The following is a 23,706-nucleotide window of genomic DNA, read 5'->3' as shown; positions in this document are numbered from 1 at the left end:
GAATATGTATAGGCATACCGGGAAATCCCATACAAATGTAACACTTAACTGTTTAATTATGAGACACGTTACTGCATCAGGTGTGTGCCGTTGGTGGAGCAGAGACTCCCCAGCCACCCAGCGCTGTTTTGCCTGCTTGATTGCTTGCTTCAATAAACCTTGATTGGATTATACACGAGTTGGTGTACAAATTTCCGTCGCAACTTATAACAGTACCACCACTCCAAAGAAACCAGTCGAATCATGACTGTGGTCACAAGGTGGATTGTGGCTGTGCATTACACACACACACACACACCCATCCTGCCAGCAGGAAACAAAACTTCTCCAGGAAGGGAGAAGGGGAATGAAACCCTGGAGGCTGCAGGTTGAAATTTGAACTGGCCAATCGAGATGTGCCAGGTACACCGAGGTGACCCTCCTAGCCAATAGGATTAAATGACCACAGGTCAGATTCAACAGGGGTATAAACGGGGTCCTGCCGGAGGACATGTGGCAATCAGTCCTACTCAGGGCAGTGGGTCTGTAGTCGGGGACTCCCCCTCGGGACGGGGCACCACCCGAGGTAAGTCCTCGAGGAAGAGAGCTCTCAGCTTTTAGGTGAGTGATACGAGTGTTTTGAGCCATCACTTTAAATCTTGGGGATTTTTAAGTCGGCCATGTAGTATTAATTCTCTTTACATCATTGAGCCTGTGGTTTTATAAAATGTTACCGGACTTCTAACTTTTGCTGAAGAATAAATCTTAAGTTTTAACACCTATTGGATTTGGTTAGTCATGCATCTGTAACATGGTGGATGGTGTAGATAGTGGATCTATAGCCAGTTTCTTTCCCTGAAGTACAGTATAAAACCTTCCACTGCTGGGCAGTTTGTGTTACTGTAACAATGCTGAGTCTCTCTTGCAGGCTGTCATGTACTGAACTTTCCAAATTATGTTTTTCAGACATTGAGAAAGAAAGTACTGTGTGGCTGTGACAGTCCAGACCCCGATGCAGATGATTCAGTAGGTCACATCACTGAGTCTGAGGACAAGTACAGGAAAAATGATGAAGATACTGATCTAATGATCAGCAGGCAAAGATTATGTGTAAATACTCTGAGCTGCCTTTAATTATTTTTTACTTTTTGATATTTCTCTAAGCCTGGCAGGCATTGAGCAAGAAAGAAATCAAAGGTTGTGAAAGCCCTGATCCTGACTCCTCTTACACTCTCACCCCATACACTGAAGAAAAATACAAAACAATTAATGAAGAATTTGATAATATGATCAAGAACCATAAAAAAACCTTGTAAGTACCAAAGGTTAGATGGCTGTCTGCTAACAACTGTTGCAGTAACAAACCATAACCCTTTCAGTTCTGGCTTCTTAAGGAAAACATTTCAGCTGGAAACAGTCTTTAATAGCACAATATATAATTAAATACTGTGGTCAGAAAATTTCACATAACGTATTTTTCTTCCAAGTCTCTGCCTCTGACACATACCAAAGTCTTCTATAGGTGAAACCTACAGAAGGAAGTGAATTATATATATACACATTATATTCACTTGATTTACAGAACTGTTTTACCACACCACTTGCCCAAATTATATCTAAAAAAATAATGAAGGAAATCTTTCTATGTGGACAGGCTAACAAACCCACAGAATACTTTTTGTGGTGATATAGAAAAAACAACGTAGAACTGAAAATCCTTTATATATATGAATTAGTGCATTCTCTATGTGCTATTTCAGTTTTTAAGTGTTTCTGCCACACTTAACTGGAGCACTGAAGGGTTACAGGTACTTGCTCACTGCAGAGAAACAAACTACATGAGAGCCTAATGGTAGGATTCAGATATGTTTGTGTGTTGTGGTAATTTTTCAGCTTTATCAGAGAATTTGCTTTTATCTCATCAGCATTTCTTTAATGCTTTAGCAAGAGCTAAATTTTGTTTTAATGAAGTAAAAAATTTCTAACCATCAGTCATATGCCTTGCCAGATATCTAAGAGAAATAACTCTGCATGTGCTATTTTGTTTGCACAAGATGGAGGGGCAGGCTATTTTGTCATTATGCTTAAGATTAGATTTATAAAGCTGACAAATAGAATGTGGAGATTCTGTTTGACCCTTCTGTGTGGAAGAAAGATTAGCAAACACAAAGATTTGCCCAGGTTCAAAGAAGCATCTGAATTTGCATAGATAACTACTTGCTTTTAGAAGAGTGCAATTATTTGGATGTGTTCATCCATCATTCCCACATGTAGGTTGTATGGTTAGCTGCAAAAGAGGATGTCTGCACACCTACAATGAGCAAAGTCTCTTCTGTACTCCTAGTCAATTGTGTGTGCATGTTGTGGTTTAACCCCAGCCAGCAATTAAGCACCACGCAGCCACTCATTCACTTACTTCTCCCCCATCCAGTGGGATGGGGGAGAGAATTGGGGGGGAAAAAACAAGTAAAACTCGTGGGTTGAGATAAAGACAGTTTAATAGGACAGAAAAGACGACAACAATAATGATACTGATAATAATAAAATTACAACAGTAATAATAATAGAATTGGAATATACAAAACAAGTGATGCACAATGCAATTGCTCACCACTCTCCGACTGATGCCCAGTTAGTTCCCAAGCAGTGATCTGCCCCCCAGGCCAACCCCCCCCACTTTATATTGTGGGCATGATGTCACATGGTATGGAATATCCCTTTGGCCAGTTTGGGTCAGCTGTCCCAGCTGTGTCCCCTCCAGCCTTCTTGCTGGCTGGGCATGAAAAGCTGAAAAATCCTTGACTTTGTATAAACATTACTTAGCAACAACTGAAAACATCAGTGTGTTATGAACATTATTCTCATACTAAATCCAAAACATAACACTATACCAGCTACTAGAAAGAAAATTAACTCTATCCTTGCCAAAACCAGGACAGTGCAAAATTTGATATCTAAGCTGAGAATACTTCTTAAGGATGTTCTGTCTCACACAGTGTAAGTGTTCTTTATATTAATTCTCAGAAGAAAAATTTTCACATGAGTTTTAATTAAAAAATTTGAAGAAGTTCACATATCTATGCTAAACATGTTTTTGCAAAAAATTTAAATAATAAATATTTTTTCAGAGAGACCAGAATAGTACCAAATTTGACAAATGAGAATTTGGAATGGCTTGTTAAGAATGCTCAACATTTATATAAAGCATCAGGGACGTATACATGTATATTCTATCATTCTTGCTTCCCTTTCCATTTGCTTATTTTGTTTGGCTGTTTTTCTCAACAAAAAAGTTTTAAAGATGTCACCATGAATTTGGTTTTCCAGGGTACAACTCAGTTCAATAAAGCAATGACTGCAACACTTTGGATGACTGTTATAAGCTGAAACACTTAACCTTTTTTCAATTCAAAATCATACCAATTGCCATTGCTATTCTCTTTCAAGGTTGACATTTGGTTTGTTCAAACTAAGGCAACAGAATTTGCAATTAGATAGAATTTAACCAAGTTACTTTTCCATCTTTAAAAACTGGGGGTTTGGTGGTTCTTCAGATCCTTCATTGTCTCTCATGCTGCTTGGTTTTGTTCCAGGAAAGCAGCACATTATAACCACTTCAAGTCTTAAGAAATGGGGGGGGGGGGGGGGGGGGGGCGGGGAAGGAAGAACTCATTCCTGGCTCAAAGTGACTTCTGTCACCTTCTTTACCTCCATATGTATTTGGGAAAAATGCCTTTTCTATAAAACTGAGAAAGATCTAGAAATTAGAATCAATACAGCTAATCTAAACATGGTACATCACTTTTGTCCTCCTAAAACTTAATGAAATTTCCCTCTAGTTGCTTTCATTAAACTTAACCTTTTGATGTCAGATTTAAAACCAGATATAGTCCTAGTCCAGCTATTAACTTGCCTCTTCTGGTTTCCTGAGGTGTGTTTTGGGTATAACTTCCTACCTTGCAGGGATCTTACAAGGTACAATTTATTATCTTATTGTGAAATTGCTTCAGAGATGCACTACAGAACTGCAAAATGTTAGCATTTCTTTTTATATAAATAGGATATCCCTTTGAATACTTCACACACAGAGCTCGCAGTCTGTATGCACCAGCAAGCTGCTTACCACAAAAGGAAGAATCAGTAGGTGTTGTCCCTTAATGCAATAGGAGCTCCTTCTCTTAGTGTAAGCCTAAATCTAATGGGCAAGATGGAGCTCAAGGCTAGTATATAATGTAAATTTGTAAATATAAGACATGATCCTTAACTGTGCAAATCAGTATAGCTTCAGGGAAGTTATATTCATTTACTTGTGATCATCAAAAGGTAGCTAAGAAATCTGGGAGTAAGAAAACAAAACTGAACAAAAAGTCAACAAGTCAAGCCATTAAATCACTAACAAAATTTAAAAAACAATTCAATGCCTGTGCCTGGTCTTGAACAAAGCTGCTGCTAAATGAAAATAAAATTAGCTTTTCCTCTTAACAGCTAAGGCCAATAGCATTTCCTCAGATAATTTTCTGGGGATAAGTATTTATTTTGTTCTAAAACATCTGATAATAATTATACATTTCTTTGTAATTTTCATAAGAGTGATGAAAGCAGAGGAGACAGAAATAGTTCACTAGAAGGGAGCTATAAGTATTGCTGTCTCTAAATAGATGAAGGCCTGGTTGAACAGGCATCAACAAACACCACCACCCCCCCCCCCCCCCAAAAAAAAAAAGCCAAAGAATGGTGTATCTATATGTAAAGTTCTTGTATTTGCTACATGTCCTTAAGTAGAATTTTGTTTCTTTTAAGCCCTTTCCAAGCTAAGATAGAAACTTTTTAAAAAAAGGTCTTTTATTGTGTTGGTGCCTTAAACATGATTTGGAATCATTCTGGTTGCTAAAGCAACATATGCTGAAATTAAAGCTTTCCTCTTTGCTTTCCGCCCCATCTAATTTTTCTCCATGCAATGAAGTCATCATAATCACATACCTTTGATCTTGCAATCACCTGTGACACTATAAGATATCACAAGTGAACAATTATAACTTCACTGAATGAAAGAAAAAATATTAAGCTTCATAAAGCAGGGTTTTGTTTTAAACAAACAAAAAATATCATTCCAGTTCTTACAAAGTAAATGTACAAGCTGCATTAAAGGAAGATGGAATAATGATTTTGAAAACCATATTTAAAAGCCTTGGTAACTGTTTAAACCTCTTCTCTTGTCTCTTAGTGTGTGGGAGCTTAAATATTTTAACCGCTAGGTACAAAATATTTGAACTAAATATGGAGCAACTATACTTGAAGATTGTTGTGTTTCTATACTATTCTTGTCTTTATTTCCCCTTTTTTACTTGTACAGGCTGTTCTACCACCGAACTTTGAGATACCAGTTTCTATTCTAGTGTCCAACCACAGCAATTTGGTATACAGTAACCCAGTCAGCTTGATACTGAAAAGCCAGTCAAAGAAACTCTCTAAGACTCGTTTTGGAGTTTTAGAAAGCAGGCATTCTTTATTGCAGCACTGGATGTGCGGGGCATAGTTCCACCTAGTGTGCATGCCACAGCTTTAGCACAAACAGGTTATATAGAATAACTAATTGCATATTAATCAGATTAGTATACATACAGATGATAAATGTTATAATTGATTATCATAGTACAGCCTACATCCCATCATGTGCAGTAAAGGATCCATTTGAGTCGAAGGGCTGCTTTTGCGACCACCGACCCATTTGAAGTTCTTGCTGGCTGTCCTTGAAGTCTTTGTTCTTGTCCTTGTTTGATCTTGAAGCTTAATGCAGTTTCAATCACATGTGGTCAGTTTCAACATTGTTCTCATCTAGCGTACAGGAACATCTAGTCATAAGAGCCAAGAACTGCAAAACTTAGGAGTAACTACCTCTACTAGTTAATTGCTTGGCTATACTTTTGTCTATTGTTTCAATCATAGTGTTAGTATAAGTTTTCTAATAATTATTTACCAAATCTCACTTTTACAGTCATCTAGCAGCAAACCAGTTTCCATGGCTGGTACAAAATATTAAAACCATCAAAATATTTAGACATACCATACAGAATGTATGGAAATATGCTATCAAGCTCACTGGGTAACCCCAATCTTTTGCTACTGGCCCATCCTTCTTTGCAAAGAAATAGCATGTCTCCTGGTGTGATGCATCAGCCTCTGAGTGCAGGTAACACAGGTAGGCTCTGCTCAATCCCATCCCTTTAAATGTTCTTTTTTTATCATCTGCTTGTGTGCCTTTAGGTCACTTTAAACTGTCCTCTGAGAAACAAGAACTCATAACAGTCATTTACCAGACATAACAGTTTCCCAAAATTTCTGCACTGAAAAATCAAAGGAAAAGCCAAAGAGGTTTCTATTCCCGATTTAGAAAATAATAAAAATGCAGTGTTCTAGAAAAAGCTGGATATTGACTAAGATTAAAGGAAGTCAATAAAGGATAAAAGGGCAGACAGTTTGCTGTTTCATAAAAGGGCAGCTTGTCTACTTAATTCATGCAAGAACTCACTACACCATAAAACTTAAGAGGACAGGGGATAATGTGTGGCCAATGCAAACAAGTTGAAGCAAGTAAAATAGGCCACTTGTTAAATCAGCAGTCTAGTGGCTAAACACAGAATTTCTTATTATTTATGCATTCACAAGTTCCTTGATAGTTAAATGCTAGTTGAGCTCTGTACTTGAGTGCCTTGTATAATAGCAAGAGGCTATACTCTGTACTAGTGATGACGAGGGGTCACCTATGAACAGGATAAAGGGGGGTTAGGTTCATTCAATCTGTCTGTCTGAAGCAACATCAACACCCTTAAGTATACAGGGTTCAAAGAACAATTTGAGGTCTCCAAGCACAAAGAGAAGTATTAAAAATCCTTGGAGTGAATGTCTATGAAAGTCTGAGAAAATAAAAAGTTATGCAAATATGTATTACAGTATCTGTTAGCATCTCTTACAGGTACTTTCAGTGTCTTCTCAGCCTATGTAGAAGCCTTTGCTTTTCAAACTAATACTGAACTAAATATAGTTTTCAAATAAAGGAATACTAGACATAACTTTCCAATTGTGAGAGACTGAAAGAGTTAATGTCTCAAACATTGTGGTGGGGCAAGTTCTGCTAAACTATGAATTCTGCATAACAACAAACCCTGCATAGCAAGGAACCACAGGTGAAAAGAAGCCAATCAGCACCCATCAGCAACAGGACAGAGGGCATGCTCCCTGTTATGATATGCTGAACAAGGCAACTCACCATGCTGTTCTGATATGTTGAGCAGGACAGTTCACCATGCATGGCAAAAGATCATGTCTGCAGGGAAGGGGAAGTTACTCCCCAAATGACCCCCAAGCCCAACAACCCGTTTCCCAAAGGCTCACAAACTGCTCATGACACCTAATTAGGCTAATAAGTTCCAGTGCCCACCCAAAGGAGGGGGCAAGGATGATAAAAGGACACAAACTGAAGCCCCAGGTGTGCAAGCCCACTGGAATTGGGCCCCTTGGCTGATTGAACCAATGCTGGACCCAGGACAGGTGAAATTTTTCTCTTCTCTCTCTCTCTCTTTTTTCTGTAATTCTTACACTTTATCCCTTTAGACATAGACTATTGACCAAGTCTGGGACTAGCTGCCCCTAGGCTCCTCACTGAGAGGGAGTCTATAAAGCAAGGGGGTCTGCTCTGAACCTCATGACTCAACTGGAGGGCTCTCCTTATTGTTTTCCCTGAACTGACCAGAAAATAAGCAAGGCCTGTAGTATATGTTTGGTGACATATGGTTAGCACATGTTACACAGTTTACTGACGTAGTTTCATGCCAATTCTTGTTGTGAGCATACCAATTTTTGTGGTGAGCATGCCAATTCTTGTTATGAGCGAATAAAAGTTGTGTTTTGTGAGTTAAAGGATCCCTGGTGTTGTTTCACCTTAGTCCTGACCTGGGAATCAGCAAACCTGAGTCGTCGTCCTGAAAAATTGGGATGTGACCAATATAATTATTTTTTCATATGCTGTGGAAGTATGGAAATAAACTAATGAAATGTTAGGTACTGCATATTTTGTTTTTCCTTGACAGGCAAATATCTTCTATGTGTAGCATTAAACATTACAATTTTATGACTGTGGTCCTGATCTGGTGCCTGTTGGAGGCAGAGGAAAACAGAACTGTGTATTGGATCAAGCCATTTTGTTGTCCCAAAACGGGGTTCTTCACCCAGTGTGCAAAGAGCTGATAACAGAGTCGAGATATTTGTTTATTTCATGTCTGTGCAGAGATGGGTGCTAGGTGGTAACTCCAAAAAGCTAGCACACACTTGAAACGCAAACAGGGTCTTGTATACATGTCAAGATCAAGGAAAAAGTGGTAACAAAATACATGATTGGTTACAAACAATTTATATAACAAAAGTACTTCTACACATGTCTAGATAATTACCTAACTCATTATATTAAAGTGGTTTTACATACTCATTATGCACAAGTGGGTATAATTTTTAATATTAAAATCAAGCTAAGTTAGCTAAGGACACACTTTTTTCTTGACACTACTCCAGAACTGGGCACTTGTGATATAAATGAGAAGTAAGGCAATAGGATTGACAGAACCTCATTGTTTCACCTCCTTGCTTCAATGGATTCAATGTAGGGACCTTCCATTCTTGTTCCTATGGTTTCAATAAGAGATTGTCCTTCTGACATCAAATTGAAGTTAGAGAAAATGTTTTTTGTGTTTGCCTGTATCATGGTTTAACCCCAGCCAGCAACTAAGCACCACGCAGCCACTCACTCACTCCCCCCCCACCCAGTGGGATGGGGGAGAAAATCGGGAAAAGAAGCAAAACTCGTGGGTTGAGGTAAGAACAGTTTAATAGAACAGAAAAGAAGAAACTAATAATGATAACACTAATAAAATGACAACAATAATAATAAAAGGATTGGAATATACAAATGATGCGCAGTGCAATTGCTCACCACCCACCAATTGACACCCAGCTAGTCCCCAAGCGCCGATCCCCCCACCCCCACTCCCCCAGTTTCTATACTAGATGTGGCATCGCATGGTATGGAATACCCTGTTGGCCACTTTGGGTCAGGTGCCCTGGCTGTGTCCTGTGGCAACTTCTTGTGCCCCTCCAGCTTCTTGCAGGCTGGGCATGAGAAACTGAAAAATCCTTGACTTGAGACTAAACGTTACTTAGCAACAACTGAAAACATCAGTGTTATCAACATTCTTCGCATACTGAACTCAAAACATAGCACTGTACCAGCTACTAGGAAGACAGTTAACTCTATCCCAGCTGAAACCAGGACAGCTTGTTATGTTTTATTGTATTCATTTGAAGTATTCTGTTTCAACCCCCTAGGTGGCCTGATGGGTGGAGACCTCACAAGGGGCGCAGGCACAGTGCAAGTAAAGAGAAAAGAATTTGTTTAGCATTGTAATGGAATAAGGGACTTCCTCCAAAGGCTGAGTCCTAAAATAGCTCCATATTGGAGCTGGGATATTAGAAAGTGCTGAGCATTGGCTTAGTTCCCCCAACTGGAAGGCTGGGAAGTGTGCTTCTCAGTAGGAAGAGACTGGTGTTCAGCACTGTTGAAAATCTTGCACTTCACCTAATTCCATGTATACAACTGTCTGATTTCCTTCATATTAGCCTTTCCATAAAAACTTTTGGGTCCATTATATAGTCCTGTTCAGTCAAAACTTTGTTCTCTAAGAAACAGAGACCTCTGTGGTTTTTTTTCTAATTTGGATCTTAGAAGCTGATAGCATGATCATGTGGTTTAATCTGTCAGGGTTTATATATCTTGCCAAATTAGAACTTTATGAATTTACATTTTTCTGCAGGATTCAAAAATGGCATATATTCAAGATAACATACTCGAAGAAAAAGAGTCTAAAGGGTTTAATTTCTGTCACTACAAAATGAAACTACTTTTGATTGCTAACACCAGATCTCAGTTTCTGCATTACTTTAACAAATTACATTATAACTGCAATATAGGAAATGGAAAAAGATATTTAGGTTTGTTATGCCTGTGTTTTGAAAACAGGGGTGGGGTGGGGGGGAGGTGTGTGTGTGGTTTATTTCAAGTAATAACCCTGAAATCATCCATAATTTGTCTTGGGAGTAAACCCAAACCATAAATAAAACATAAGAAAGCTGACTACTACTTTATTATCCTACATGAATAAATATCAGAAGTGGTATTTTTAACTTAAACCAATGTTATCTCAGGTTTATTAAAGTAAATTCATTCTTAGCCAAAAACCGATTGAACAATTTATATCATGTGATAGTAGCAACTGCCAATAGAATTGAACTTCCCATTTATTATAGTTGCCAAATTATAAATGCAGCAATGTCTTTGGCACCATTCTCACAAACCAGAAACTTTTGATTGAAAGAAAGAACAAGAATTTTTTGGACCTAAATCAGTACGTTCTAAAACCATTTTAGAGTTGCACCCTTCAGCTTACCCTGTAACTAACATGAAAACTGTGACATGCTACCTGTTCACATAATAAAGTATTTGAATTTGTTTTAATTTTTAGGGAGCATATTTAGTCTTAAACAAAACCAGTTAAGTCAACAGTAACTTGACCAGAAACAAATAATGTCTATGAAGTACAAATTTTAGTTCTGCAAATTATCTGAACTCAGGCTTTATACAGTGGCTCAATATTTATGCTGAAAGCCTAATGAAAGATTAAGACTTAAAAAATATTTCAATAGTTTTAAAATAAAAAAATTTGGGGAAGTCTGTCTTTGCATCTGTACTTGAAACATTCAATTTTTAAAGCTCCCAACTGAGTTATAGTTTTCATTTTGTTTCCATATGGTTTTCAGGTTATGACATTTTGTATTTTATGATTTTCTTCTGTATGGAATAAGCCCATCTAAATCAACAGAATTTCTGTGATTTTTAAACAAATAAATGATAATAAATAATAAAATAGAAGGAAAATTTCATTCTCATTTTTAAATCCAGGATGAGTATAATAAAAAATATAATTTTTGCTTTAATTGTTTATTTGCTTTCTGTAATTTTTTTCACCATTTGGTTTCTGTACGGCCTCCATCTTGACATTAATAGTAAAGGAACGACTTATTCAAAAGTATTTGGGGCTCTAAAAATGCTGTCAGAGGAGCCAAGTGCTGTTTCTCTGTAAATCAAGCATCCTTAAACTACCGTTAAAGCTGTTCTTTAAAATTATTAGTCACTTAAAAGATCAGTAGTTCTTTTTGAAATAATAATCCCATGTCTTTTTAATAACTGTATCACATATTTACCTATAAATGAGCAGCTGGTCATTTCTTTCTGGAAATTAAGCGCAAGCTAACAGTGGCCTTATGAGAGTTCAGGTCCTGGATCTGCCAGGATGTTTTACTAAAAAGAAACAATCTGCTCAAATAAATCTACAAGTAGGAGCAAAAGTAAGCAAGGATTTCAATGGCAACTAACTCCATTAGTGTCTTTTGCAACCATAATATAAATAAGCAAACTAATACTAAATAACAGAAATTTAATATCTCCACTGTGCCCTTAAATCATGTTTGGCATAGTCAAGAGAAGATAATTCTTAGGCCATGGGCATGTAATATGTTAAATAAATGAGCTTAGAACAGTGATTCCCAAACCAGTTTATAGGCAACCTGTTGGGACTGGGGTTGCCAGGACCAGTGTAATAAGTTATTACCCTTCCCTTATCACTCAGTCTGTCCAATTGCCCACAGACCTCTGATCTAAAGATTGGGCAAGATGCTGTACGAAAGTATAGTAAACATCACTTCCTGTCCAAGGAAGTTTACAGTCCAAAGGAATGAACATACAGTCATTCATAACAGAGTTCATGATGCAATAGTGCCAAACACTAAGAAATCATAAATTGGCAGGTCTGAAAAACCATGAAGGGGGATAAGAACTGAGCAACACAACAGCTCTCAGGTTCTTTTTCTTTTCCTTTTTTTCTACTATTTTTATGCCATTAAGTGTTGCTTTTCCAAACTTTCATCTGTATATGGAGGGTACATACTTTTTCCAGTCCTACGTCAGTCTAGTTGATGTTTTAGGGAAAGTACCTACTAGTGGGAGATTCGTGATAAAGCAATAACACTAGAACTTGTTTGACAGCTCTAATATATAGTATGAAGGAAATTGTCTATCTTACAGTACCTGAAATTCATGTCTATGTAGGCAGTCAACATAGGCCTTTCCAAAATGAAGTTCTATTTCTGCCCTAGACAACTGATCTAATTCAGACTCTTCATACAGGTAAATATCACATCAGCAAACCTTTGAGAATGGATTTAAAAGGATGGAGGCTGCTGTCCATCTATAAGTCAAAAAATCTCACAATGACTTTGTGTGTCATATGCAAAGGTTGGATGTGTGTATCTTCAGCTAACTCATGTGACCTCTTATCCATAAAGAGTTCCATGTAAACTCATTCTGAGGAGACCTCGATGGAAATCTGTGAAAATTTGGCCTTTGTTAGGCTTCCATCAGCTGTGTAAGTGTTGATTTAGTAATTTATTTAGTTATTCTCTGTCTCATCGTCTCTCTAATTGCCAATGTCTCAATATTTGTATTTATAAAAAGACAACTAAGAAGGTTTGAAAGTAAGAAAGCCCTAAGTTCACATGTAACATACAATTGAGTCATCCAAAGTATGATTCTTGTAAGTAGGATTTTAAAGACAGGCATGGCTGACTTTTCCTTTATGACAAGAAATTACAAATATTCCTCTAGAATAACTTGGATTCTTTGGATAAAATTCTTTTCCTAGTGAAGTCTGTAGAAATTGTATGCTTTACTTCAGTGAGACAAGGATTTCACTCTTTATTTTGTCTGTGCGTTCTTGCTCATTAGGACACCTGTCGCAGATGTGTGATTTAGGATCCTTAAAGAATCTGTAGAAGTGCAATTTAACAGAGTTCAATGGCAAGGTTCACTCTATTACTACATGGGAGAAACATACAAAGGAAAATCAAGTTAGAATCAATTTAGAATGATTTGCACAGAGATCAGAGATGCAAAAACATAAGGAAGACCCTCCCGTTGAGTCACAAGGTTCAGAATGGACCCCCTTGCTTTCTAAACTCCTTCTCAGAGAGGAGTCTAGGTGTGGCTGGATCTGGATTTAGTCTCAGACTTGGTCAAGGGTTTATGGCTAAAGGAATTATATGTGCACAATCAATCCTTTATATCACTTAGGATTTCAAAGTTTAGCATGCTATTAATCACTTACCTTCCGTCCAGGCGTCCGGTGTTAGTTTGTTCCAAAGTTTGAGCCCTCAGTTTTCCAAAACAGACTCTCAAGCATTGAGTCTTATAAAAATAAATAATTTAATAGAGTGGTACAGCAGCTGGGTCAGCTCCAGCTGGGTGCCTCCGGGGAGGGACAGACCTGAACAAACAAATCCCTGGGCAATTATACCCTTACAGACTATTCACCCACCCCTCACACATTCTTCACACTCTCTTCACACATCTTCCACACACCCTTTGGTCCAGTAGTGTTTCTGGCCTGACACCTTCTGACTCCTTATTGGATTCCTTCACTGTCTCCAGACAGGCGATTCGTTATCTTGTCGAGTTGCAGGTGCTGTTGACTGTGTAGCCTTGAAGCCTCCTTATCTTCTGATTTACCCTGGCTCTGGAGACCCCTGTTTTGACTAAGTAGATACACGTTCAGTAAATCTAAGTGAAAGTTTACAGCTTATGGCCTAAGACTTCAGCAAATCTAGCTACTCATGCTAAGTAAAGCTAAGCAAACAGCACACTAAATCACACAATATTATAACTCGAAGTGATTCACTCTATTTAAAACTTACTTATTTAAGCTAAATGACTAATATCTCTTAATACTGAGAGGCGTCCCTGCTCAAGGGGAGAGTTGCCTGGCATGCAGTCCAGTTGCCATCCAGGGAGAATTCAAATTGGGCTCATCCAAGAATCTGTCGCTGGTAAAAGATGTCATTGCTGGAGATTACTGCCATGCAGCCACGCTTCCTAGCAGGGCGAGCTCAAAGGAGGCTCACTTAGGCTGTCATATTTATGGGATAAAGTGGCTGGCTCGTAGTCAAATTACATAGAATGGGAGAGGTATGCACGAGACTCCTTGTAACCACAACTTTCACTGTGTTGCTCTGTTCCTTTGTGGGTTTCCTAGAGGAGATCTTGGCCTGGCTACGGCTCAGGCCTTTACCTCCTTTGGAGCGGTCCTGGTTTCAGCTGGAATAGAGTTAACTGTCTTCCTAATAGCTGGTACAGTGCAGTTTTGAGTTCAGTATGAGAAGAATGTTGATAACACTGATGTTTTCAGTTGTTGCTAAGTAGTGTTTAGACTATAGTCAAGGATTTTTCAGCTTCTCATGCCCAGCCAGCAAGAAAGCTGGAGGGGCACAAGAAGTTGGCACAGGACACAGTCAGGGCAGCTGACCCAAAGTGGCCAACAGGGTATTCCATACCAGGTGACGTCCCATTTAGTATAGGAACTGGGAAGTGGGGGGGGGGGTGGGGTGGTGAATTGCCGCTCGGGGACTAGCTGGGTGTTGGTCGGCGGGTGGTGAGCAATTGCACTGCGCATCATTTGTACATTCCAATCCTTTCATTACTACTGTTGTCATTTTATTAGTGTTATCATTATTAGTTTCTTCTTTTCTGTTCTATTAAACCATTCTTATCTCAACCCAGGAGTTTTACTTCTTTTCCCGATTTTCTCCCCCATCCCACTGGATGGGGGGGAGTGAGTGAGCGGCTGCATGGTGCTTAGTTGCTGGCTAGGGTTAAACCACAACAGTCCATTTTGGCGCCCAACGTGGGGCTCGAAGGGTTGAGATAATGACAAACCTGACGAGAGCTTGTTAAAACAAATTTTTATAAGCATTCATTATATTGGTCTAATAGTCGCTGGTCACTATGTTGATTTATGTGTTCTTAGAGTTGTTGCTCTGGTTTTTAAAGTTCTGTTATGTATCACCTTGCTTGCTGTATGTAGTTCCTCTTCTGCTGCTTATCATCCGTGGGAGGTGGATTAAGGTTTTCGTTTTGATGTATTTTATAACACTGGTTTATGGTATGATTAAAGTCATCGGCTGTGGGATTAATCTGGTATTTCACTTAGCATTGTCACCTTTATACTGCGGGAGCCATCTGTGGGAAACTATTAATAATTATACCATTTACCTTTCCTCCTTGGAAAACCAGTCTATGGGTGGGGTACCTTTCTTCCCCTCTCCTTTCTCCTTCAGTCCAGTTCCAATGGTGTTTGAGAATTTTGAAAAAATTGAATACTCTTGGGATGTTGGGACCAGCACGGTCCTAGCCCTACTGCTAGGAATTAGCATACTTCTGAATGTGGTTCAGCTGTCGTTTAAGGTTAAACAGCTATTTAAGAAGATCACCCAGATATGTGCCCCAAGGCTGGATAACTATGAGTGGCAGGGTGTGTGGGGTAGTATGGGCAAGTACCTAGAAAAGTGGGCACCTCCAATGTTTTGGAAATTCACCCCTGAACAAGTGCAGAATCTGGAAGAACTAGTAAAATATTTGGAAAAGGTATGCTGTCACCCCGGCAGCTCCAGAGAGATACAAATCACTGCAACGTGCTGGGGCCTGGCCCATGCCTATCGAGCCCTGTTCGACACCACTCAGTACCCTCAAGGGGAAGAGAAAGTCTCTGGACCTAACCACAAAACGATGAGCACCACGGCCACTCAAACCTCGGCAACGGGCGCTGCAGCCCCTCCAGCCCCGGCAACAAGCATTGCGGCCACCCAGACCTTGGCGACGGGCACCGTGACCCTTCCAGCCCCGGCGATGAGAACTGTGGCTACCCAAACCTTGGCAACAGACACTGTGGTTATCCAAAACCCGGCGAGCAATACTGCAACTGAACCAGAGGACTAACCTGCACCAGTATCAGTTGCCCCCGTACAGAAAAAGAAATATAAAAAAAAAAATCAGTTCGCTTAGCGAAGGATGAAGGTGAACCAGGGCCATCACAGGAACAGGAGGAAGAGGCAGAAACAGAGGTAATAACCCGGTCCCTATCCTTGAGTGAGCTGCGGAATATGCAAAAAGATTTTGGCCGCCGTATAGGTGAGCACATTATCAACTGGCTCCTCCGATGCTGGGACAATGGGGCTAATAGCTTGGAATTAGAAGGTAGGGAAGCCAAGCAGCTGGGATCGCTTGCCAGGGAAGGTGGCATTGACAAGGCAATTGGAAAAGGGACACAAGCCATCAGCCTCTGGAGGCAACACCTGTCAAGTGTGAAGGAAAGGTACCCCTTTAAGGAAGATGTTATATGTCAATGTCGTGGTTTCAGCCCAGCCAGTAACAAGGGACCACGCAGCTGCTCGCTCACTCCTCCCGCCCCCCTCCGGTGGGATAGGGAGGAGACGGAGGAGAGAAAAGAAAAAAAACCCTGGAACCTCGAGGGTTCAGATAAAGGCAGTTTACTGGGACAACATAAAAAAAAAAAAAAAGGTTACAACAACAACAACGGTACTAATGAAAGATTATACAAAAAGAGTGATGCTCAGTGCAACTGCTCACCACCTGGAACCTGACGCTCCACCACTTCCCCCACTGAAAGTCGAGAGAACTCCCCCTAGCCCGCTCCCCATTTATATACTGAGCATGATGTCACATGGTATGGAATAGCTCCTTGGGTAGTTCAGGTCAGCTGCCCTGGCTATGCCCCCCCCACCTCCCAGGTACCTGTAAAAATTAACTCTATCCCAGCTGAACCCAGGACAGTCAATCAAGCAAGTGGACCACCATGGAAAGAGGTATCCAATATCTGAGGGAATTAGCTGTGCTACAGACAATTCATCATGACCCAGACAACCCACAATTACCGAAGGGTCGGGCCAATGAAGAACATCAAAACAACCAACAGGTGTATCAGGCTGCCAAGATTGAAGTGGCCCAGGTGGACCTGGACTGGCAACATAAGGGTGAACTATTTATGGCTCGGTGTGCCCATGATACTTCAGGCCATCAGGGAAGAGATGCAACATATAGATGGGCTCGTGATCGAGGGGTGGACTTGACCATGGACACTATCGCGCAGGTTATCCATGAATGTGAAACGTGCTGCAATTAAGCAAGCCAAGTGGTTGAAGCCCCTGTGGTATGGAGGGTGATGGCTGAAATATAAATATGGGGAAGCCTGGCAGATTGACTATATCACATTCCCACAAACTCGCCAAGGCAAGCGCTATGTGCTTACAATGGTGGAAGCAACCACTGGATGGCTGGAAACATATTCTGTACCCCATGCCGCTGCCCGGAACACTATCCTGGGCCTCGAGAAGCAGGTCTTGTGGTGACACGGCACCCCAGAAAGAATTGAGTCAGACAATGGGACTCATTTCCGAAACAACCTCATAGACACCTGGGCCAAAGTGACGTGAGGAAAACAGACTCCACAGTCAGTGAGATTGTAAAGTAGGTATGTTCATTCAGCGCTGGGCAGCACGGGGGGTAGTCCCACCAAAGTCGTGCATGCCCAACTCAGCAGTTCGCCTCAAGTTTATACAGTCAGGTATTACATATTCACAATACGCCTATACATATGCATGACCTATCCCCGCTTCATATTAAAATTAGCTCCGAGAGGTCATTTCCATAGTCTCCTCTCAACTGCGCCTGCGCAGTGCCTCTTTATGGTGGTCGTCTGGTGGTCACAGAGATGAAGATAGATGACTCCTCTTCATCACCGCTAGTAACCTCTTTCCTTGCGCAGGCTCAGTGATTTCTTGGTATTTACCCAAGCCGCAAGACCAGTCTTAGCTGGCTCTTGGGGCCTGCTCCTGCTCCTTATCAAGGACTGTCTCTACCTCATTGGCTGGTTCTTGGGACCAGCTCTTCTTATCAAGGACTGTCTCTACCTCAGCTAATTTCAACAATGTAAGCACTAAACATCATCTTTCACCTCCCTTTATTATGTCTACTGAGATTCTTTGACTCCCCTTTTCTCAGTCCCCCCTTTTCTAGAAAATAGTAAATTCTTTTACTTTATTTAATCCTAGTACTTCTGATACATTGTTTCCCTATCTAGCATCCTCTCAAAGTATTTGTTGGTCTTGAGTTTTCGTCATAACTGATTCTTTTTCCATTCCCTGGAAAAGTCTCCTGTACTCTTACAGCACAAAAGGCCACATCGAACCACTATGCAAAGGACCACAGACAAGAGAATGATGATTATTATAGTGACAAACAAATGCTTTAACCATGTCAAATTTGGCAACCAGGAGGTTAGTTTTTCTAATATGCCTGTCAAGCCCATAGTCCTTTCCCATATCTCCTCAAGATCTGTTTCATTTCATTGGTTTTGATTGATATAGGTACAGCAAGTTTTGTTTATAACTACACATAAGCCCCCTTCTTTTGCTAAAAGCATGTCCAATCCCATTCTGTTTTGGAGTACTACTTTACTTAGGGATTGTATTTCCAGTTGCAGCCCTCGAATTGCATCAATTGTAGCACTTTCTATAATCTCTAATGTAGCAGATATATTCACGATAGCTTTCTCCAACTCGCTTACCCCTAAAGAGGGGATTAACCATCGGACAAAACTATGGTACCCAGTACCTCGAATAACTAGTGGGTTTTCAGTCCATTTTACAAGGAGCCAAGGTGTTCTCAAAAACCCTTGGGGAGGCAAAGCTCCCTCGAATATACTGGTCTGAGGTGCAAGGTATCCTCGAACACAGTGTCCCTTCCAGTTCTGGGGTAAACTCTTTCTGGCCCTGCCATCCCCACAGAGCCACCAGTATCCGGGCCCTATGTTGCATCTCGGACTGAGATGCGTCTCCCTTCTGTCTTGTTCTCGCCCCTTCTTTCCTGGCCCCCACTTTGGTTTCCGGATATAATAGAAACTGATACTTATGTTTAGTCCAAGACGTTCTAATTTTCCTTTATCAAAGGTTCCCAGATTTTCTGCAAGGCTACAATTATCCATGTCTCCCCAAATATTATCAGTAATATTTAAGCAACGGCCAGTAATTAAGACCTCTTTAGGGTTGGGCACCTCCAGATCAAAGTTGGGTCCCCGCTGGGTATTTCTTTTTCCATGAGGGCATGATCCATTCCTGTCTGGCCTGTCTTTAATAAGAGATGTCCAATTTGTGGTTGGGATTCCTAAAAAGGGGAGTTCCATGTTCCCCCGAGGAAGGGGATTACATACCTAACAATCTGATACATGTAGTACTTTTGAGATACTCTCTGTCATATTTAAGTAAGTATTTCGATCCCAAGCCTGCCCCTTGGACAAGGTCCAACTCAGGAACATAACAATCAATGTCTCACAAATTTGAGCTTCAAAGGTCCTTTTTCTTGTGAAGTCCATTGTCCTTTGGGTGCCTTCTTCACCCTAGTGTGATGGATCCAGGCATTCTGTTCCTTGATCTTAATCGCGGTGAAGGAGGTAAGTAGTACTTGAAATGGTCCTTCCCACTGCGGCTCCAGAGTTTTTTCTGTAAGAGACTTTATATACACATAATCTCCTGGTTGTATATTATGCACAGGCCCATCCAAACCTCTCCCTCGAGTCCCTACCACATGCTTCCTGATTTTACTAAGTTGCTTACCTAATGCCACCATGTAAGAAGTCATAATTTCATCCCCTGCTTGTAGAGACACCCCTCTCTGTATTTCATAGGGTTGTCCATACAGAATTTCAAAGGGGCTCAGTCCTTCTTTTGCCCTTGGTCTTGTTCGTATACACAGAAGGGCTAAAGGGAGAGACTGAGGCCATGTCAGATATGCTTCTTGTCCTAATTTCACAATTTGCTGTTTGATTAAGTGGTTCTTTTTTTCCACTTGACCACTCGACTGGGGGTGATATGGAGTATGAAGCTGCCAATCTATACCCAAGTGGCGGCTAATTTGTTGTACTATTTTTGAGGCAAAATGTGGTCCTCTGTCAGAGGATATGGTTGCTGGAATCCCAAAACATGGTATTAACTCTTGTACCAGTATTTTAGTTACCTCCTGAGCTTTAGCTGTTCTTGTTGGGAATGCTTCTGGCCAACCTGAAAAGGTATCAGTTAATACCAATAGATATCGATACCCCCCTTTTCTTGGAAGTTCTGTAAAATCAATTTGCCATTGTTGTCCAGGCCCATTGCCTTTTCCAATCTGGCCCATTTCTGGCTTGGGGGTGTTCTTAGGATTAGTCTGGAGGCAAAGATCACACTGTTGTGTCACCTGTCTCACCGTGGTGTATAAATTTCTAGCCACAATTTCTCTTATCAAATGATTATACAGAGCCTCTGTTCCCCAATGTCTTTTCCTATGTTCCTCCAGTATCAAATGCCATAAAAAGCAAGAAGGAACGATTAGTTTTCTCTGTGGGGTATGAGCCCACCCCTCTTCATTATATGACCCTTCTAAATCTGTAATGAGCTTTTGATCTTCCTTAGTGTATTCTGGCTTACCTTCTAGGGAAATCTGCCTATCAGGAATTAAGGCCCCTTCTGTTTTTACCTTTGATTTGGCCACTTGTTTTGCCTCTCTGTCTGCCAGCTCATTCCCTTTTTCCAAATCTGAGCTCACTTTCTGGTGTGCCTTAATATGCATAATCGCTACTTTCTTAGGGAGCTGGACAGCTTCTGGTAACTTCAGAATTTCTTCTGCGTGTTTGATATTTTCCCCTTGAGAACTCAATAGTCCTCTCTCCTTCCAAATTGCTCCATGTGCGTGTACAACTCCAAAGGCATATTTTGAGTCTGTATAAATGTTCACAACTTTGCCCTGGGCCAATTCCAGGGCGCGGGTTAGAGCAATTATTTCTGCCTTCTGTGCGGAGGTGTTCATGGGCAAAGCCCCTGATTCTATTACCTCTTGGCTGGTGGTGATGGCATATCCCGCATGTCGATTACCATTTAGGACGTAACTGCTTCCGTCTGTGAACCAAGTTTCCCCTTTTTCCATGGGGCTGTCTTTCAGGTCTGGGCGACTTGCGTATGTTGCTTCGATGGTTTCCAAACAGTCATGATGTACTGGTTCTCCTGTGTTCCCGCTGAGAAAGAAGCTGGGTTGACAATGTTAGTGACTACAATCTCCACGTCATCCTGCTCTACCAATATAGCTTGATATCTCAGGAATCTTTGTGGAGAGAGCCAGTGTCCACCTTTTGTTTCCAGTACTGCTGATACTGTATGAGACACCAAAACAGTCATTTTCTGGCCCAGAGTAAACTTTCCGGCTTCCTGTATGTTTAGTATCACAGCCGCAACCGCCCGCAGGCATCCAGGCCAACCTTTTGCAGTCGTGTCTAACTGCTTAGAGAGGTAGGCAACTGCCCGTCGATATGGGCCCAGGTTTTGTGCTAATATTCCCAGGGCAATGCCCTGCTTCTCATGGGAGTAAAGAAGAAACGGCTTACACACATCTGGGAGTCCTAAGGCCGGGGCCGACATCAAAGACTTTTTCAGTAGCTCAAAGGCTCGTTCGGTCTCCTTGTTCCACTCAAGGTGTCTCTGCTCAGTGGCTGTCAACACATACAGTGGTTTAACAAGCAATCCATAATTATAGATCCACAATCGGCACCACCCTGTCATTCCCAGAAAAGTCCGTAACTCTTTTACTGTCTGAGATCTCCGAGTTTGACATATTGCCTCTTTATGGGCCTGTCCCAAAGTTCTTTGTCCCGCACTAATTTCATAGCCCAAATAATTCACTTTGCGTTGCATTATCTGTGCCTTTTTCTTGGATACCTGGTACCCCTGGAGTCCCAGGAAATTCAACAGACTCACTGTCCATGTCATGCAATCTTTCTCTGTCTTGGTGGCGATCAGGATATCATCCACATACTGCAACAGCTTCCCCTCCTCAGACGGGGCTTCCCAGGATTCTAAGTCTTTCGCAAGCTGATTGCCAAAAATGGTAGGACTATTCTTAAATCCTTGTGGCAACACCGTCCAAGTGAGCTGGGTCTTTCGACCACTCTTGGGGTTTTCCCATTCAAATGCAAATAATTTTTGGCTGGCTTCATGGAGAGGGAGGCAAAAGAAAGCATCCTTCAAATCTAAAACAGTAAACCAAGTCAATTCAGGTGTTAATACGGTTAACAGGGTATATGGGTTCGCCACTACTGGGTAAAGATCTTCAGTTATCTTATTCACCGCCCGTAAGTCTTGGACCACCCGATATGACCCATCAGGCTTCCGAACAGGTAATATAGGGGTATTGAATTCAGACTCACACTCTTTTAATAATCCCAACTGCAAAATTTTTTCTATCACTGGCCAGATTCCTTCTCTGTTTTCCTTCTTTAGGGGATATTGTTTAATTCTTACCAGCTTTTGGCCTTCCTTGATCCTAACTTCAACAGGTGGAGCACTTTTCGCTCTTCCAGGTGCATTTGTAGCCCATACCCCTGGGTACACTTGGTTTAAGATGTCCTTGTTAATGTTTCCTTCTAGGGGGAGACTGGTTAAGGTTAGGCTCAATATTTGAATATATTGCTGATCTTTTACCTCCAGAGTAATTTCTCCCTTTTTGAATACAATTTTTGCTCCCAATCGTTCCAACAAGTCCCTTCCCAAAAGTGCCTTTGGGGAGTTGGGCATATATAAAAATTTATGAATGCCCCACTGTTTTCCTAATTTATATTCTAAAGGTTTACAAAAATATGCCTTTTCACTTTGGCCAGTCGCTCCTTTCACCATGACATAATCATTTCCCAGGGGCATCAAAGCCTGATTCAGAACCAAGTATGTTGCTCCTGTATCTACCAAAAATTCTACCTCTTGTTGTGTTTTCCCTAGCTTAATTATAACCAGTGGATCCGCTAGGGTAGATTCCCCAGGTTCCCGTCAGTCTCCCTTCACAGGGGCTACCGTTCTTTCTGTTTGAGCCCTCTGATCCTCCTTGTTCCTTGGGCATTCCCTTTTCCAATGACCAAATTTCTTACTCAAAGCACATTGATCCTTGCCCAGTCAGGGCAAGTCTCGTCTAGGCCCTCTTCCTCTTTCTTCCTGGATAACAGCCATTAATTTCCTTTGCCCTTGCCTATATCCTTCTTCTCTTTTACTAAATACTCTCCATGCTTCATCCAATAATATTTCTAAATTCCTACTCTCTGTAGGGCGTAATTTCTGAAGTTTGCGCCTTATATCCCCTGTAGACTGACCCAAAACCAGGGAGACTAATTGTTGTATTCCTACCTCTGACCCAGGATCCAGCGGTGTGCTGCGGCGCATTACATCCCTCAGTCGATCCAGGAATTCGGATGTAGACTCGGAAGGACTCTGTTTAACTGCATATAAAGCTGACCAATTTATAGTTTGGGGGATTGCTCTCTCCCTTCCTTTTATAATCCACTCCTGATACCCCTGCAATCTTTCCATATGTGCAGATCTATTAACATCTGTATTGGTTTTGTGTGGCAAGGTTTTGGTAGTGGGGGGGAGGGGTGGGTTACAGGGGTGGCTTCTGTAAGAAGCTGCTGGAAGCTTCCCCTGTGTTCGAGAGAGCCCATACCAGCTGGCTCTAAGATGGACCCGCCCCCGGCCAAGGCCGAGCCAATCAGTGATAGTGGTAACGCCTCTGTGATAACATTTTTAAGAAGGAAAAAAGTTGGGACGGAGAGAAACAGACGCCGGAGTGAGGAGTGAGAACATGTAAGAGAAACAAGCCTGCGGACACCAAGGTCAGTGAAGAAGGAGGGGGAGGAGATGCTCCAGGCGCCG

The 23,706-nt window shown here is 41.1% G+C and overlaps 1 protein-coding gene across 1 annotated transcript in view; it reads left to right on the top strand.

The window, feature by feature from the left end:
- Positions 1-951: 951 nt before the first annotated feature.
- Positions 952-23,706, top strand: part of LOC126035393 (myocyte-specific enhancer factor 2C-like) — an 81,730-nt gene continuing 58,975 nt past the window's right edge. The window contains 4 exon segments of the mRNA XM_049793954.1: positions 952-1,089; positions 5,333-5,433; positions 6,075-6,178; positions 9,355-9,395. Of these exon segments, the coding sequence (XP_049649911.1) occupies positions 1,066-1,089; positions 5,333-5,433; positions 6,075-6,178; positions 9,355-9,395 (270 nt within the window). The 5' untranslated portion in view covers positions 952-1,065.

The sequence above is a fragment of the Accipiter gentilis genome, chromosome W (assembly GCF_929443795.1).
Source record: "Accipiter gentilis chromosome W, bAccGen1.1, whole genome shotgun sequence".
Taxonomy (NCBI): domain Eukaryota; kingdom Metazoa; phylum Chordata; class Aves; order Accipitriformes; family Accipitridae; genus Astur; species Astur gentilis.
The sequence above is the reverse complement of the archived record's forward strand: the minus strand, read 5'-3'. Positions and strand labels throughout refer to the sequence as shown.